The sequence below is a fragment of the Triturus cristatus genome, chromosome 5_1, assembly GCF_964204655.1.
Source record: "Triturus cristatus chromosome 5_1, aTriCri1.1, whole genome shotgun sequence".
NCBI classification, from domain to species: domain Eukaryota; kingdom Metazoa; phylum Chordata; class Amphibia; order Caudata; family Salamandridae; genus Triturus; species Triturus cristatus.
The window spans coordinates 58,495,203-58,511,067 of NC_140587.1; the positions used below are offsets into that span (position 1 = coordinate 58,495,203).

General features: G+C 46.7%; 1 protein-coding gene across 2 annotated transcripts in view; it reads right to left on the reverse strand.

Annotated features, from left to right (window-relative positions):
* Positions 1 to 15,865, reverse strand: part of LOC146830170 (uncharacterized) — a 356,937-nt gene that overhangs the window by 220,821 nt on the left and 120,251 nt on the right. For both annotated transcript variants that reach the window (XM_085604414.1, XM_085604413.1), the window contains one exon: positions 4,981 to 5,055. In XM_085604414.1, the coding sequence (XP_085460540.1) occupies positions 4,981 to 5,055 (75 nt within the window). The remainder of the gene's footprint in view (positions 1 to 4,980; positions 5,056 to 15,865) is intronic.

Here is a 15,865-nt window from a genome sequence, read left to right on the forward strand (position 1 = left end):
CTCATTAAATCTGTGAAAGATGACCAAGGGCGCTATGTTATAGTGCAAGGCTGCTTTGGGGGCACGGTGCTAATAATTGTAAATGTATATGGCCCGAATAAAGTTGACCCATCCTTCTATGCACAAATCTGGATGCAATTACGCGAACTCCAAACCGGCACTATTCTCTGGGGTGGGGACTTTAACACCTGCCTAGACCCCACACTAAATAGGTCAACTGGGGTTGACAGATATGGTAAACACTCGGCCAAAGTACTAAGGGACGGGATGGAGGACTGGGACATAGTGGACATATGGCGACATAGACACCCGGACCGTAAAGAGGGTACGTGCTTCTCCTCAACATACCTCACGTGGTCCAGACTCGATTATTGGCTGGTATCTCGGGATGCATGCATATGGACTACTGGACTACTGCCATCGAACACTTACCTAAAACGCTTTCGGACCATGCCCCGCTTCGTATCACACTACAAATCCAGACACACACCCCAAGGCAATTTACGTGGAGATTGAGGCAAACAGCACCACAGGACCAGGTATTTAGGGAAGAGCTACGCCAAGCTATCATAGACTTTTTCGAACATAACTCAGAATCAGTACAGAGCACAAGGACACTTTGGGAGGCTTTCAAAGTCACTATAAAGGGACACTGTATTAGTAAACATGCAGATATACTAAAGGATATACAGGGACATTTGGAAAGAACAGAAGCTGAAATTGCCAGACTGGAACGCGAATTTGAAGACACACACGATAAAATACTATTGGCCAACATCAGAACACAGATTGATAAATACAATGAATTTACAGATGACGAGATAAAATACATCTCGCGCAAATACACTGCTACGAACTATGGGGAGGGAGGGAGACCTGGCAGATCGTTGTCATACAAAATTAGGCCCACTTACACTTCAACGTACATTACACAGATCCAGGACGAGCAGCGCAAAACAGTATTACGACACTCCAGCCAAATTCTACACTAAACTGTACACTGCTCAGGCAAAATCTTCCACGTCAGAAATTCGTGATTATCTAGATGACGTGGTGCTGGCATGGTTAGCAGACACTCACCGAGAATACTTTTGTCATCATATCATCCGAGATGAAATAGAAGCCATTAACTCCCTACCCAACAATAAAGCACCGGGGCTGGATGGCCTTCCTGGCGAATTTTATAAAGAATACCGTGATCTGTTGATCCCACATTTGGCTGAAATGCTTTTGGAAGCTTATGAAGAAGGCACACTTCCGACCTCACTAAGTGAGGCACTCCGGATAGCACTCCCGAAACCGGGTAAGGATCCCACTGAGTGCGAGTCAGATAGGCCTCTATCCCTGATAAACATAGACGCTAAGATTTTAGCTAAAATAATAGCGAACAGAATACAACCGCTTCTATGCAACCTGGTGTTGCCAGACCAGGCAGGCTTTATGCCGACACGGTCCACTACCCACAACATCCATACCATTTTTGCGCTATACCATCAATTAGACCCGGACACACCAGCGGCTGCGGCCCTTTTAGATTCTGCCAAGGCATTCGACTCGGTGGAGTGGGATTTTATGTTCGTCACTCTTCGTAAAATGGGGTTCCCAGAGCCATTCCTGAAATGGATATCGTTATTGTATGCTGTGCCTAAGGCACGGGTCAGAATAAATGGCTACACATCCAATTCCATAGAGGTAAAGCGTGGTACCAGACAAGGCTGCCCGCTATCACCAATGCTCTTTGCACTAATCCTAGAACCACTGGCCTGTAAGATTCGACAGAAACACTCTGACTCGGCCCTGCAATTCGGTCTCCGCCCCATTGGAATAGCATTGTACGCCGACGACATGGTCCTCTACACCACACACCCAGATAGGAATCTAAACCCGCTTATTAGGGAATATGTTAGAAATGAGCAGTATGCCGGCCTCCGAATAAACTGGGATAAATCAGTTGTGATACCTTTAACTGCGGAAACAGAAGAGCCTCATCTGGAATACCCTTTAAAATGGCGGACAGAACCAGTAAAATACTTAGGGGCCTGGATCCACCGTGACCCAGAATTGGTTATTAGGGAGAACTATGGAGAGGCGCTGATGAGATTAGAGGAACAGGTAGATAAATGGATAAAAATGCCTCTCTCAATGGGGGATAGGATAGCCTTACAGAAAATGATTATATTACCCAGGTTTCTATATCTGTTCTGGAATGTACCAATATGGTTGAATGCGGCCTTCTTCGTAAGATTACGCTCTATTTTGCAAAAACTCACATGGGCAGAACGAGCTGGAGGGTCTTAACCCAACCATATCATTTAGGAGGCTTTGGGGCGCCGGATTTCCACCTATATTACCTTTGCGCACAAGCACAGCACTCACACTACTGAACGAAACTACATGCATTCATACCACACATCGCGGTGGAAAAAGACAGCGTTGCTGCTCTGCCACTGACTGCGCTCATAGCCGACCCGATAAGGTACACACCAAGTGACAAGATTCACACAGCCCAATGCACCTCAAGGGCGTGGCATGCATTGGCACACAGAGCACGCAAGATGCCGGTGTATGCATGGGCGCTGCCCACGGCGAGACACCCTAAGCTTACCGTAACACAAGAAAAGAAAATGCATACATTACTGACGGAGATGGGACTGACCTCTATGGGACAATTATACCCCCATAATACCTTCATTAAATGGACAGACCCCTCATTTTGTGCTCATCAACTCCCCTGAAGAAATTTGCTTTTTTACGACTACGTCTGGTCCTTATACACCACATTCCCGGATGAACCCTCACAACTGAATACATTACAAATATTGTCAACGGCCCCCAACCGGGAAAATCTGGTAACACGCTTATATAACGCAGCCCAAGAGGAACAGGTCGAGAAACCTACCGCAGCGTTGGGTAGATAGGAGGTAGCGTTTGGAGAGACAATAGATGAACAAGACTGGCACTACAGCTGCACACAACTCACACTTCTCACGTCAAACTGCAACTTGCGCATCATCCATTTCAAATTCCTCCATCAACTATATTATACGCCGGCCAAACTACACAGGCTACGCCTAAGAGAGACAGACACCTGCCAGAGGTGCAATGCACCGTGCGCTCACTTTTTACATACCTCATGGTCATGCCCACAACTGCAGACATATTGGGATGAAGTCACCGCCACACTCTCCGAAATATTATCAGAGCAGATTCCCAACACTCCCTTGATGTGCATTTTGGGTGTCAGGAAACTTAAACATGCTAGACGCAGGAAATTGTTGGTGGTAGTATTGCTGCTTGCAATGAGGTGGGGAAGCAAGAGACCCCCCAGACTTAAAGACTGGATCACGGACATGACCTATTGTAAAACTACGCTTGAGACTTATGCGGAGGACATTCCACAAGCTTCGCGGCCCAGAGACTTCTGGGAGCCGCTTGTCCAATACTTACAGGCAGCACCGGAGCCCGAATCACGATCTGACTCATGAAGTAACTAGTCCTCACGATACCATGACTGGTGTACCACACAGGTAATAGATGCTGCGGGAAACAGGGAGTGTCGAGTTGATGGGGAGTGTAGAGACACATGTAAGGCGGGATATCGTCTGCTGATTCGGCAATGACAAAAGTGATAACTGATATGTGTATGATAAAGATTGTAACGCCAAATGATATGTATTACTGAACATTGACGATTGAAATGTCTTGAAAAAAATATAACTGCAGGTTGGATGGAAAAATAAAATAAAAATAAATAAATAAATAAAATGTTGGCAGGAGTCTGCACTTCTTTGCAAATAGACCACCGCCTCTTCTCAGCCTACCACCCACAGACCAATGGACAAGCGGAGCAGACTAATTAGTCTATACAACTATATCTGTGATGTTTATTGACAACTTGTACCAGAAACTGGGTTCAGACACTGCCTTCAGCCCAGTTTGCTTAAGGTAAAATACTTAATGAGCTATTGGAATGTCATGCTTTTATTGTTCATTTGGTCATCATCCCAAAGCATTCCTGCTGTCAAGATGCACCAAGACAATCTGCAGAAAAAATGAACAAAGCTGAATAGCATCGGTCCAAGCAACTAATGAAAGCACAATCTGACTTCCACAGATGCACAGCACCCCAATATTCAGTTGGGTATAAAATCTGATTGGCTACAAAGCATCTACATACCCTATCAGGTTACAACTGAAATAAGTGGGTCCTTATAAGGTGTTAAAGTAATAATTCCAGTGGCACTAAAATTTGATCTACCGGAATACTTCTAACACACAATCAGTATTTCACATGCCTCTGCTGAAGCCCTACAATCCTTCTTCCCATCTAGAACTTCCTCCTTCCCCTGTTGTCATAGATGGGTATGTGTAATTTGAGGTTGCATTTCATCTTGGACTCCAAACTACACCACAATAATTTATTTTTCCACATTGACTGGACTGGATGGTCTCCTGACGACAGGTCCTGGGTGCCTGCCGAGCACATTCTTGCTCCCCGCCTCATTCAACACTTCCATCCTCAGCACCCCAACAAGCCTGGCCTGTAAGTCGATGTTTGTGGGAGCAGGGGGGGTGGCGCTGTCAATACCTGCTCCACCTCATGGTCTCTCTGTGCCCTTTGTGGGACATGGGCAGCAGGGCAGTTGACTACTGATGGTGACCCCATGGCCCTTCCCTCCACTCCCTGCAATGACACTGAGTTTGACACATTCGCCTTTCTCTCCATTCTCTCCAGAAACAATGATGGTGATCTCCTGCCTCTACCTTCCACTCCCTGTGGCACGGTGAGATCGACATCCCCACTATAAAGGGATCCTTCTTTTTCCCCAATGAAGGCTGCATCTGCTTCTGGAAGCAGGATCCAAAATCTCAAAAGATTAGCAATTCCCACAAGACTTGGCACCATCTTGGTTAAAGCATTGCTAAACTTCAAGAATCTATTCAAGAATATATTCCAGAAAGGCCTCCAGTACCACTTACCTTCATGAGGCTCCCCGTCACTGGACCTGATGTTGGACCACCTGATTTCCTCATTGTCCTGGTGTAGAACAGGACCTGCAAGACAAAGAAAGGGACTGAAATCTAGTGCTATTTCAACAAGAAAGATGTGTGACCATGGACTCCAGGTCAGTGCAGTGAACATAGAAATAACAGTACTTGGCGGCATTGCCTAACGGTGTTTAGTAATTTTAATAATCTATCTTGGAATAAAGGCTAGGGACAAAGAGAACTTCAAAAATCTGTATAAACCTTAACTCTTGGATAAGAAGAATTATTCTTTGGACCAGAGACCGCACTTTTGTTTTAAGTGGACAATCAGGGTTGACTAAACCCAAACACCCAAAAAAGTATTTGAACTTTCAAAAATAGAGAGACCCCTATGACTTGATACGGAACGTTGTATGCACAAAGAGAGTATTAATAGAAAGATATTCAAAAGAAATGAATGAATGTTATTGAAGGATTTCATTAGTGAATGTAACATATGCTTGCCTTGTGTCCCAAACAGAAAAGGCAGAAAAGGAAAATCCAACCGAGTGCTTTATGAGCTCCTTAGAAAACCTTGAGGGAGCTGATTATTATCCAGTATTAGGGGTGTCTTTCATAGATTCACATGCCTGAATCATTCCCCGTCGTCGAGACGGGAGCCTCCGGTACATAGAAAAGTAATGTCCTATAGACATACATAGAGAAAAATAGGCCTAAGGGCCTCCCCTTAGTAGCCTACCCTTGTCCTTATGTAAAAATGACCAAACTCTTAGAGCCAGCCAATCAGCTATCACCTCCCTCTAGAACCTTCCTGACAGGAGCCTCAGTCCCTCAGATTTTCTACCGCACGTTGTGCTAGGGAGTCTCCAGCCTGAGTTCTCCTCAGGATCTCTTCAAAACCAACTTGTTCACTTTTAAAAGTGAGTTCTTTCTTCAAAATCTTGAACAGGATTACTTCAAGCCACTTATCACTGCAGTAAGTGATTTATTTCTTCAAAATTCTGGCATGTCTGAATCCCAGAAGAAAGCCCTTTTCAGGGCCTGCTCTTCATGTGGGAAGAAAAGGCTACATGTGGATGACAAACATGACCTCTGCCTATATTGCCTTTATCCTGACCACATACCTAAAGACTGTAAGATATGTAGGTCTTTCCCTCACAAGACCTTGAGGGACAGAGAGGGTCGCCTGCTCATCTGGCTGGACAGGCTTAAGGAGAAGGAAAATGGGGAATCCTCAGAGGGAAGCTTTTCAAGGACCTCTGAAGTCTCCCGGAAGAGGCCAAGAGTGGCGTCCCCTGGCCCCTCAGACACTCCTCCTATGAAGGCACAAAAGAAGTCTTCAGAGGCGAGATCGACAAAATCTTCAGTGTCTGAAAAGGATTCTCAGGCTTTTAAGAAGCCTACCCAGTCGTCCAGCAAACTTGCGACATCCTCCTCAGCGCAAAAAAGAGTTGTGGCGCCAGTTTATGTCTCCACAGCGACGACGACTGTGTCAACGACGACAGCGTCGTCGGTCTTCTCGTCGACGACGACCACTCCTTCATCGTCGTCAGCAGGTAAACCTATTCCATCTATAATACTGCTGAAGCCGTCGTCGACGCCCAAAAGCTCGTCGACGACGAAGATTGCCCCGTCGACGACGACATCATCGAGGAAGAGCCCCCCGTCGACGGGAGTGTTGACGATGAAGACGTCGACGACGAAGACGTCGACGAGGAATGAATCGCATCGTCGACGAAAGGATCGTCGACGAAGAAAATATCGTTTACGGAGGCACCGTCGACGAAGGTCATGCCGTCGACGAGGGTACCGTCGACGGAGGAATCGTCGTCGACATTGGTCATTACTGAGCCATGGAAGAAATCCAAGCTGATAGAAACGTCATCTATGACCCTACCACCGTCGACAACACCAATGACGACGGCAGGGGATCCTGCAAAAGGTTCTGTGTCTGGCAAACTGACCAAGAAGCAGATTACACCAGAAACAACGTCACCAAGTAAGGTGCAAACTCATTTGCCTACGGAGATTCTCCAGAGTGAGGAATCTGAAGGAGAACTCCTGGATCAGGCTACTTCCCCTTCAGACCTTCACGTGAAATGTCAGAGCACGGACGAAGAACAGGAGCAGATGAGCTACCAGGAACACTCTTTCCGAGCTCAGGTTCGCACGGAGGTCACCCCGATGGTGTGCCTTCCCGTTTCAATTGTAAATGACCTTAAATACCTTATCCAGGACTACAAACAGCGCTTCCTGGAATCACCGGCAACTGAGACAGGGGGCCCGACGCCTACTACAAATACACCAGCGGCAGCCCCAAAACAGACACGGCCAACTACTCAGGTCCGCCAAGAGAAAGTGCCACCTCAGGTGATAGAATCATCAGATGAGGAGGCTGAAGAAATGGAAGAGGGGGAAGTCCAAGAAGACCACACGGATCACGATGAGGAGGAAGAGTATGTGGCATCTTCCCCAGCTTCACCCCAACCGCGCCAAGCAGATTCACCGCCAGTGGATATTGGCGGTTTTTTCCATAGAATAGTGGAAAGAGCAGCGAAGCGATTTCATATGGTGATGGAATCGACTGAGACCGAGTGCTTCTTACATGACTTCAAAGAGCAAACAAAGAAGACAACGAAGTCGATCCCAATAATAGAATTTCTCTGGGACCAGGGGAAGAAACTGATGCTGACGCCGGCCTCTGTACCTGCGGTTGTTCCACGCCTGGATAAAAAATACAAGGCTCCAACCACAGTGCCAGCTTGCCTTAATGGGCACCCGAAACCGGATTCGGTCGTAACCCAGGCGGCCCAAAAGAATTCTCGCAACCCTTCCTCTCCTCTGTCAGCCCCACCGGACAGGGAAGGCAGGAAGTTGGACACAATCGGTAAAAGGTTTACTACGACATCGGCCATGACCATCAAGGTGGCCAACTCCATAGCCCTGTTAGGGCGTTATAACCGCCAGCTTTGGGAAGATATAGCCCCATATATAGCGGAACTGCCAGACACAGTTCAGGAGGAGGTCAAGGCACTGCTTACGGAGGGTCAAACATCGGCAGCTGAGATCATTGATTGTGCCATAGATGTAGCCATGACGGGCTTTCGACAACTAGCTGGGGCAGCAGTCCTGCGCCGTCAGGGATGGCTTAAGGCAACATCATTCAGGCAAGAGGTGCAGACGAAGGTGCTGGACATGCCCTTCAACGGCCAACACCTTTTCGGGGACAAGATTGACGAGGCGCTCCAAGCGATCAAGAAAGACACTGATACTGCTAGAGCACTTGGTACTTTGCAGGCAAGGAATCAGTCCTTTCGAGGCAACAAATCCAGGGGCCAGTCCTCCTACAGGGGATCCTATCAAAATAGGTCCTTGTATTCCTACCAGAATAAATCCCAGTACCAACAGAAGCAGCAACAAGGTCGTCAGACTTCTTATGGGAGATCAAACTTCAGGGGCAAAAACCAGAAGAGGGGCACTGGCGGACGCCAGTGACCAATTACTCCAGCCAGTCCAGCAACTATATCCCTCATTAAAGATTGGAGGAAAATTGACCCATTTCCTAGAAAATTGGCATCTCATCACCACAGATTGGTGGGTACTCCAATTAATAAGATTCGGCCATTCCCTGGAATTCACCACCATCCCACCTGCAACCCCTCCCCGCAGGCTTCCGCACAAACATCTACGACTGCTGCTCCAAGACATATCTGCGATGTTGAAGAAAGGAGCGATCGAGCGAGTTCCATCGTCTCAAAGAGGGAAAGGATTCTATTCCCGCTTCTTTCTTATACGCAAGAAGGAGAAAAAGTGGAGGCCCATACTAGACCTCAGGGCACTCAACTCTTTCCTGAAGAGTCAGTCGTTCAGGATGGTGACGATCCAAGAAATATTAGGCATTCTAGAAAAAGGAGATTTTATGACATCTTTGGATCTCCAGGATGCCTACTACCACATCCCGATACTCAAGGGGCACAGAAAATTCCTGAGATTCGAGGTGGCAGGACAGCACTACCAATTCAAAGTCCTACCGTTTGGCCTCAAATCCGCACCGCGGATTTTCACCAAGTGCCTTTCACCTGTGGCAGCTTTCCTGCGTCAAATGGGTCACCAAGTCTTCCCCTACCTCGACGACTGGCTGGTAAAGGCACCTTCAGCTGCAGGCGCGACCGAATCCTCCAACGCCTGCACCAATCTTTTTCAACAACTAGGATTGACTCTCAATCACGAGAAATCCTGCATGTCCCCAACAAGAAACATCACCTTCCTCGGGGCGACCTTGAACACGGAATGCGCAAGGGCATTTCCTTCAAAGGAAAGGAAAAACAAAATAATATCTCTGGCCACGGCTGTGGCATCAAAGAAGTCCATAAGAGTTCAAACCTACAAATCACTCCTAGGAATGATGTCTTCTTGTATACTCCTCATCCCTCACTGCAGACTCAGGATGCGTCCATTGCAAGAAGCCCTCACGAACCAATGGACACAGAGTACAGGTTCTTTCGAAGACATTGTGAAGATAACACCGCAAATATCCAAGAGCCTGGAATGGTGGAGAAATCACAAGAATTTGTCTATAGGACTGCCATTCCTACTTCCAGCAGCACCTCTGGTGATCACCACCGATGCATCCCTGGAAGGCTGGGGAGCCGTCCTACAGGACCTCCAAGTAAGCGGCAAATGGACAAATCAGGAGAAGCAACTCCATATCAATCTTCTGGAACTGAGGGCTGTGTATCTGGCGCTACAAGCCTTTTTACCACACATCCAGAACTCCCAGGTGCTCGTCAGAACGGACAACACCACGACGATGCACTATCTCAACAAACAGGGAGGAACGCGTTCGCTCACTCTATCACGCGAATCGCAAAAGGTCTGGAACTGGCGTGTACTCCATGGGATCACGCTCAGGGTGGACTATGTCCCGGGCAAGGACATCACCATTGCGGACGCCCTAAGCAGACAGAAATCCCTCTCCCACGAATGGGAGCTCGACAAGAGTACGCTGGATCACATATTCTCAGAATGGGGAGTCCCAGGAATCGACCTGTTTGCCACCAAGGAGAACGCCAAATGCCCAAACTACGCAAGCTGGCGTCCCCAACCAAGGTCACTCGGAAATGCTTTTTCCATAGGTTGGTTCAGCCTATTTGCGTACGCTTTTCCACCGTTTCTGATGATTTCCAGGGTTCTCAGGAAGATGAAGGCGGAGCCCTGTACCCTGGTCCTAATTGCCCCGTTCTGGCCGAGGCAGCACTGGTTCTCGGATCTTCATCGCCTCTCCATCAGGACACCGATTCGTCTGAAGCAGCACCCGTACCTGCTGACAATGTCCAACGGGCAGGTGCAATACCCGAACCTGCAATCGCTCAGGTTATCGGCCTGGCTCCTGAGCACAGAGAGTTCTGTCATCTAAACATCCCGCAGGAATGCAGGGACGTGCTGGCAAAAGCAAGAGCGGACAGTACCAACAAAACGTACTCTCTAAAATGGAAACGATTCTGCACATGGTGTTTAGAGAAAGGCCTGAGACCACTCCATATCACACCCAAACAGATATTGCCATATCTACTACACTTGGCACAGTCAGGATTGGCGCACGCATTCATAAAGGTGCATCTGGCGGCCATTTCACGATTCACCAGGACTTACAAAGGACCGTCTCTCTGGTCCAATAGGCTTATCAAGCAGTTCCTAAAGGGACTATATAGATCCTTCCCAAGACCTAGAGGGGTCCCACTGACATGGCACCTTAAATTAGTCCTTCACCAACTCATGAAGCACCCTTTTGAGCCCATTCATCGAGCATCCATCAAGTACATCTCATGGAAAACGGCTCTGCTGCTCGCTCTAACATCTGCCAGGAGAGTCAGCGAGCTACAGGCTCTATCCATTGAGGAACCCTTCATGCAGTTCAAACAAGACAGGGTGGTGCTGAGGACAAATCCCAAGTTCATACCGAAAGTGCCTTCAGACTTTCACCTTAATGAACCGATGGTTCTACGTTCCTTCTTTGCAAACCCTACCACCGCAGCAGAAAGGACGCTACACTCCTTGGACCTCAAAAGGTGTCTAAAGTTTTACATAGACAAAACAAAGAGCTTCAGGAAGTCATCACAGCTATTTGTGGCCTACAGTAAGCCAAGGATGGATATGCCTCTAACGAAACAGAGCATCTCAAGGTGGATCTCCTCAGCGATAGCATTCTGCCATGACGGGGCCGGACGGCCTTTGAGAGCTAAGGTTGAAGCGCATTCCACCAGAGCGATGTCCACATCAGCAGCGCTGTTCGCTGGAGTGCCGATTTTGGACATATGTAGAGCGGCGACGTGGAAGTCACCGCACACCTTCTCCAGACACTACTGCCTGGATGCTGAACTTATGAAGGATGCAGCAGTGGGCCAGGCGGTGCTTCGCCATCTATTCCAGTGAGGTGAGCCTTCCAACATCCCGCCATCCTGGTATGCACCTCTCTTGCTGCTATGATATATTGATGTATGCCAATGTTTCAAAGTCGCATGGTAATATGTGTATTATCTAAAATGACTATATGGCATGATTACATCGGAAATGTGCATAATGTACTGCTAACTACTCTGATTCAGGCATGTGAATCTATGAAAGACACCCCTAATACTGGATAAGAAACGCGTTACTTACCTGTAACAGCAGTTATCCAGTATTGGTGTCTTTCATAGATTCACATGCAACCCTCCCGCCTCCCCTGGAAGGACTCACGTCTCTCTCTAACTGTGTTACGCCTACCTAGCTTGGTGCGTACGAAAATCTGAGGGACTGAGGTTCCTGTCAGGAAGGTTCTAGAGGGAGGTGATAGCTGATTGGCTGGCTCTAAGAGTTTGGTCCTTTTTACATAAGGACAAGGGTAGGCTACTAAGGGGAGGCCCTTAGGCCTATTTTTCTCTATGTATGTCTATAGGACATTACTTTTCTATGTACCGGAGGCTCCCGTCTCGACGACGGGGAATGATTCAGGCATGTGAATCTATGAAAGACACCAATACTGGATAACTGCTGTTACAGGTAAGTAACGCGTTTCTTTCAGAAACAAATCCATAGGAAAGAGGTAATTTATCTTATCCCTTTACTAAACCCATGCGCCTATTGCCCCTGGTACTATCCGTGTGATGAAGGTCAGTATCAGAGGATTTGGGCAGCCTCCCAGAGACTCCTGGATCTTCAGGTGAGTGGAGACTTCTCAGAAAGCCAAGCCCACAATCATGTATCTGCCCGCAAAAAGATGAAGCAGGGAGCCCAGTTCAACCCACACAATATGTTCCACTTTCTGCCTGATACTACTCCTGGTCCTACAATGGATAACTTGGCTAGAGCTCCAACAGCAGTTCAAGCAGACAGTAAAACAAGAAAATCAAGTCCTGAAATGTGAGTACGTAAGATGCAAACCAAGAGCAGGCGCTTGTGGAAATCACCCAGGTGCTGTTCCTAGGAGTCATGTCCCACAGTTATACCTAGCAAGGTTCAATCTTTCTACCAACGGGCACAACAGACTAATCAATGAGCACTTCATCAGTGAACGTGGCTGTGCTCACTTCCAGCCCTATACCTTTAGCTGCTCCAGAGTGCTTTAGTGGGGAACAATTACAAATGTAGTGTCTTTTTATGAGTCAATGCCATCTATAATCCATTTGTAGGCCAACCGCCTTCTCGGACGATAATGCAAAAATGGCATTTGTCATATCCTATCTGGCTGGAAACGCAGCTACTTGGGCAGTTCCTTTAGTCAAAGATGATGGTCCTGTTCTCTATACCTTCACTGCATTCAACTTGAATGGATAGGCCTAGTGCACACGACAGCACATCTCAAATGCAACATGGACACGTCACATTTTCCCACTAAAAAATTATCCTTATTTTTAAAAGTGTGCAGCTGTTGATTTTGGGCTCCAACTCAGCTGTCACCTAGGGAAACGTAGCAAACTTGCACATTTTTTAAAACTAGACATCTAGGGAAATCCAGTGAGGGTTACTTGCGTGGCTCTCTCTACGTTTTATTTTTACCCAGAATCCCTTGCAAACCTGAAACTTTGACTAAAAAGGATTATGTTACTTACACAGTAAGCTTCTGTTCTTGGCATGTAGAGCTGTGGATTGACATGCTTTGCATACTCCTGCCATCTAGTGTTGGGTACGGATGTTTGCAATTTGCTTTTCTTCAAAGAAGTCTTTCCCTAGTCACACGGTGAGGTGACTCCTCCTTTCGGTGATAGTGTGCATGGGCATCTACTCTACTGTTTGATTGTTTTCCCGCAAGAGGGTGATAAAAATGTAAGTAAGTATAGTATAAGGTTGTCTATGCATTTGAATATATAATGAAGAACTGTAACAACTATAGGTGCCCGGGAAAGCGGGTGGGCGCATGTGAATCTACAGCTCTACAGGCCAAAAACAGCTGCTTACTGGGTAAGTAACATAATCCGTTCGAAGCATGTGTGCTGTAGATACACATGATTTGCATAGACTACAAAGCAGTATATTCCCAAAGCGGTGGCTGATCTGTAGATGTTGCAGTTGTTTGAAACAGTGTTTTAAGTACTTCTTGGCCTACATTAGCTTGTTGGCGGGCTAACACATTAACACAATAGTGTTTGGTAAATGTGTGTGGTGTAGACAATGTAGCTGCCTTACATATGTCACCTACAGGAATGTTACCTAAAAATGCCATAGTAGCCCCTATTTTGCGAGTGGAATGTGTTCTAGGGGATATGGCTAAAGTTCTTTTAGCTTTCCCATAGCATGTTTGAATGCGTTTAACAATCCATCTTGAAATGCTGGATTCAGAGATGGGATTGCCTTTGTGAGGTGGAGCAAACACAACAAACAGTTGTTTTGCGAAAATCTTTGGTTCTATCTATGTAATACAATAAAGCTCTTTTAACATCAAGCGTGCGAAGAGCTCGTTCTGCTACAGAATCAGGTTGAGGAAAAAAACGGTAACTCAACTGATGGGTTTATATGAAAAGCAGAAACCACTTTGGGAAGGAATTTAGGGTTGGTGCGAAGAACTACCCTGTCTTTGTGGAGCTGAAAGAAGGGTTCTACCAAGGTTAATACCTGTAGCTCACCAACTCTCCTTAATGAAGTGATTGCAATGAGGAAATCAACTTTCCATGAAAGAAACTGCAAAGGACAATTGTAGAATGGTTCAAAAGGGGGACCCATAAGCCTTGTAAGGACAATTTTAAGATTTCATACAGGTGCAAGACATTTTTGGGTGGTTTTACACTTTTCAAGCCTTCCATAAAGGCTTTGATTACTGGAAATTTAAATAGTGATAAATGCTGCCTGTTCTGCAATTACACAGCTACCGCTGCAAGGTGCAAACAAATAGATGTATAAGCCAGTCCAGTTTGCTGTAAGTGTAACAGGTAACAGATAATATTTTGAATATTAGCATCTAGGAGGATTGATTTTGTTGTTATTACAGTAGACAACAAATCTTTTCCACTTTGCTGCATAGCAAGCTCTGGTAGTAGGCGTTCTTGCTTCTTTTAGAATAGTCATACAGTCCGGTGGTAGATTTAATTAACCAAACTCTATGACTTCAGGAGCCAGATTGCTAAGTTTATTTCTTTGGGATTTGGCTGTCTGATTTCTCTATGGTTCTGCGTAAGGAGCCTGGATGTGAGAGGCAGCTTTTGATGTAGAACTACTGAGAGCTCCAACAGGGTGGTGTACCATGGTTGACGGGCCCATGTGGGAGCTACTAGGTTTAGTGTGAGGGATGTCTGTCTGAGCTTCCGAACTAGACACAGGATGAGTGGGAGAGGCGGAAAAGCATAGGCAAATATCCCTGACCAGTTCATCCATAGGGCATTGCCCTTTGAGAGCAGGAGTGGGAACCTGAAGCTTGGGCATTTTGCGTTGTCGACGGTGGTGAACAAGTCTTATTGCGGGAATCCCTATTGTTGGAAGTATGGAAGGAGAACTTGGGGATGAAGTTCTCACTCATGAATCTGCTGCCTTTTCCTGCTGAGGAGGTCGGCAATTCGATTGTTTGCCCTGGAAGGCTTTCTGCCAGAAAATAAATCCTGTGATGGATTGCCTAATTCCAAATGGCTTGAGAGAGGCGTGACAGTTGGAGAGAGTGCGTCTCCCCCCCCCTCCTGTTTCTGTACATAATACATTGCTGTCATGATGTCCGTTCGGACTAGAACAGCTTTGCCTATCAGTCAAGTTTTAAAGCATTGAGCGCTAGAGACACTGCTAGAAGCCTTTGTGCTTGTTGCTCCACAAGCCTTGTATTGTGTAATTTGGGAGAGGGGCACCCCAACCTGTCATAGATGCGTCTGCTATGAGCACAGAAAGTGGAATAGGGTCAATGAAAGGCAGTCCTCTTGATAAATGTTGTGGGTTCCACAACTGCAGAGAGCGATGGGTGCGGCCTTCTACCAACACTAGATCGGTTAATTGACCCTGCGATTGATTCCACTGCCGTGCTAAGAACTATTATAGAGGACACATGTGGAGTCTTGATTGGGGTACAATTATAATACAAGACACCATCATTCCCAGCAGTTGCATGAACACTCTGGCTGGTAATGTTTGGTTGGATTGAAACTGTAGTATCATAGCCTTAATGATGTGAATTCTGGCTACATTGGGAGAGGCCAGAGCTTTGATAGTATTTGGAGTGGCTCTTAGCTAAGATTGCATCTGTGAAGGATGCTGGTGAGATTTCTGTGCATTGACAGTAAAGCCCAATTGATGAAGTAGGTTTATTGTGGTCTGAGTGTGCGAGCCCTAAGGAAAGCCCGACGCTGCTTTCCACAGAGTATGGCATCCCGGGGCGCAAGGGGTGCAAAGACAAAGACTTCCATCGGCAATGCCGGATCCTCCA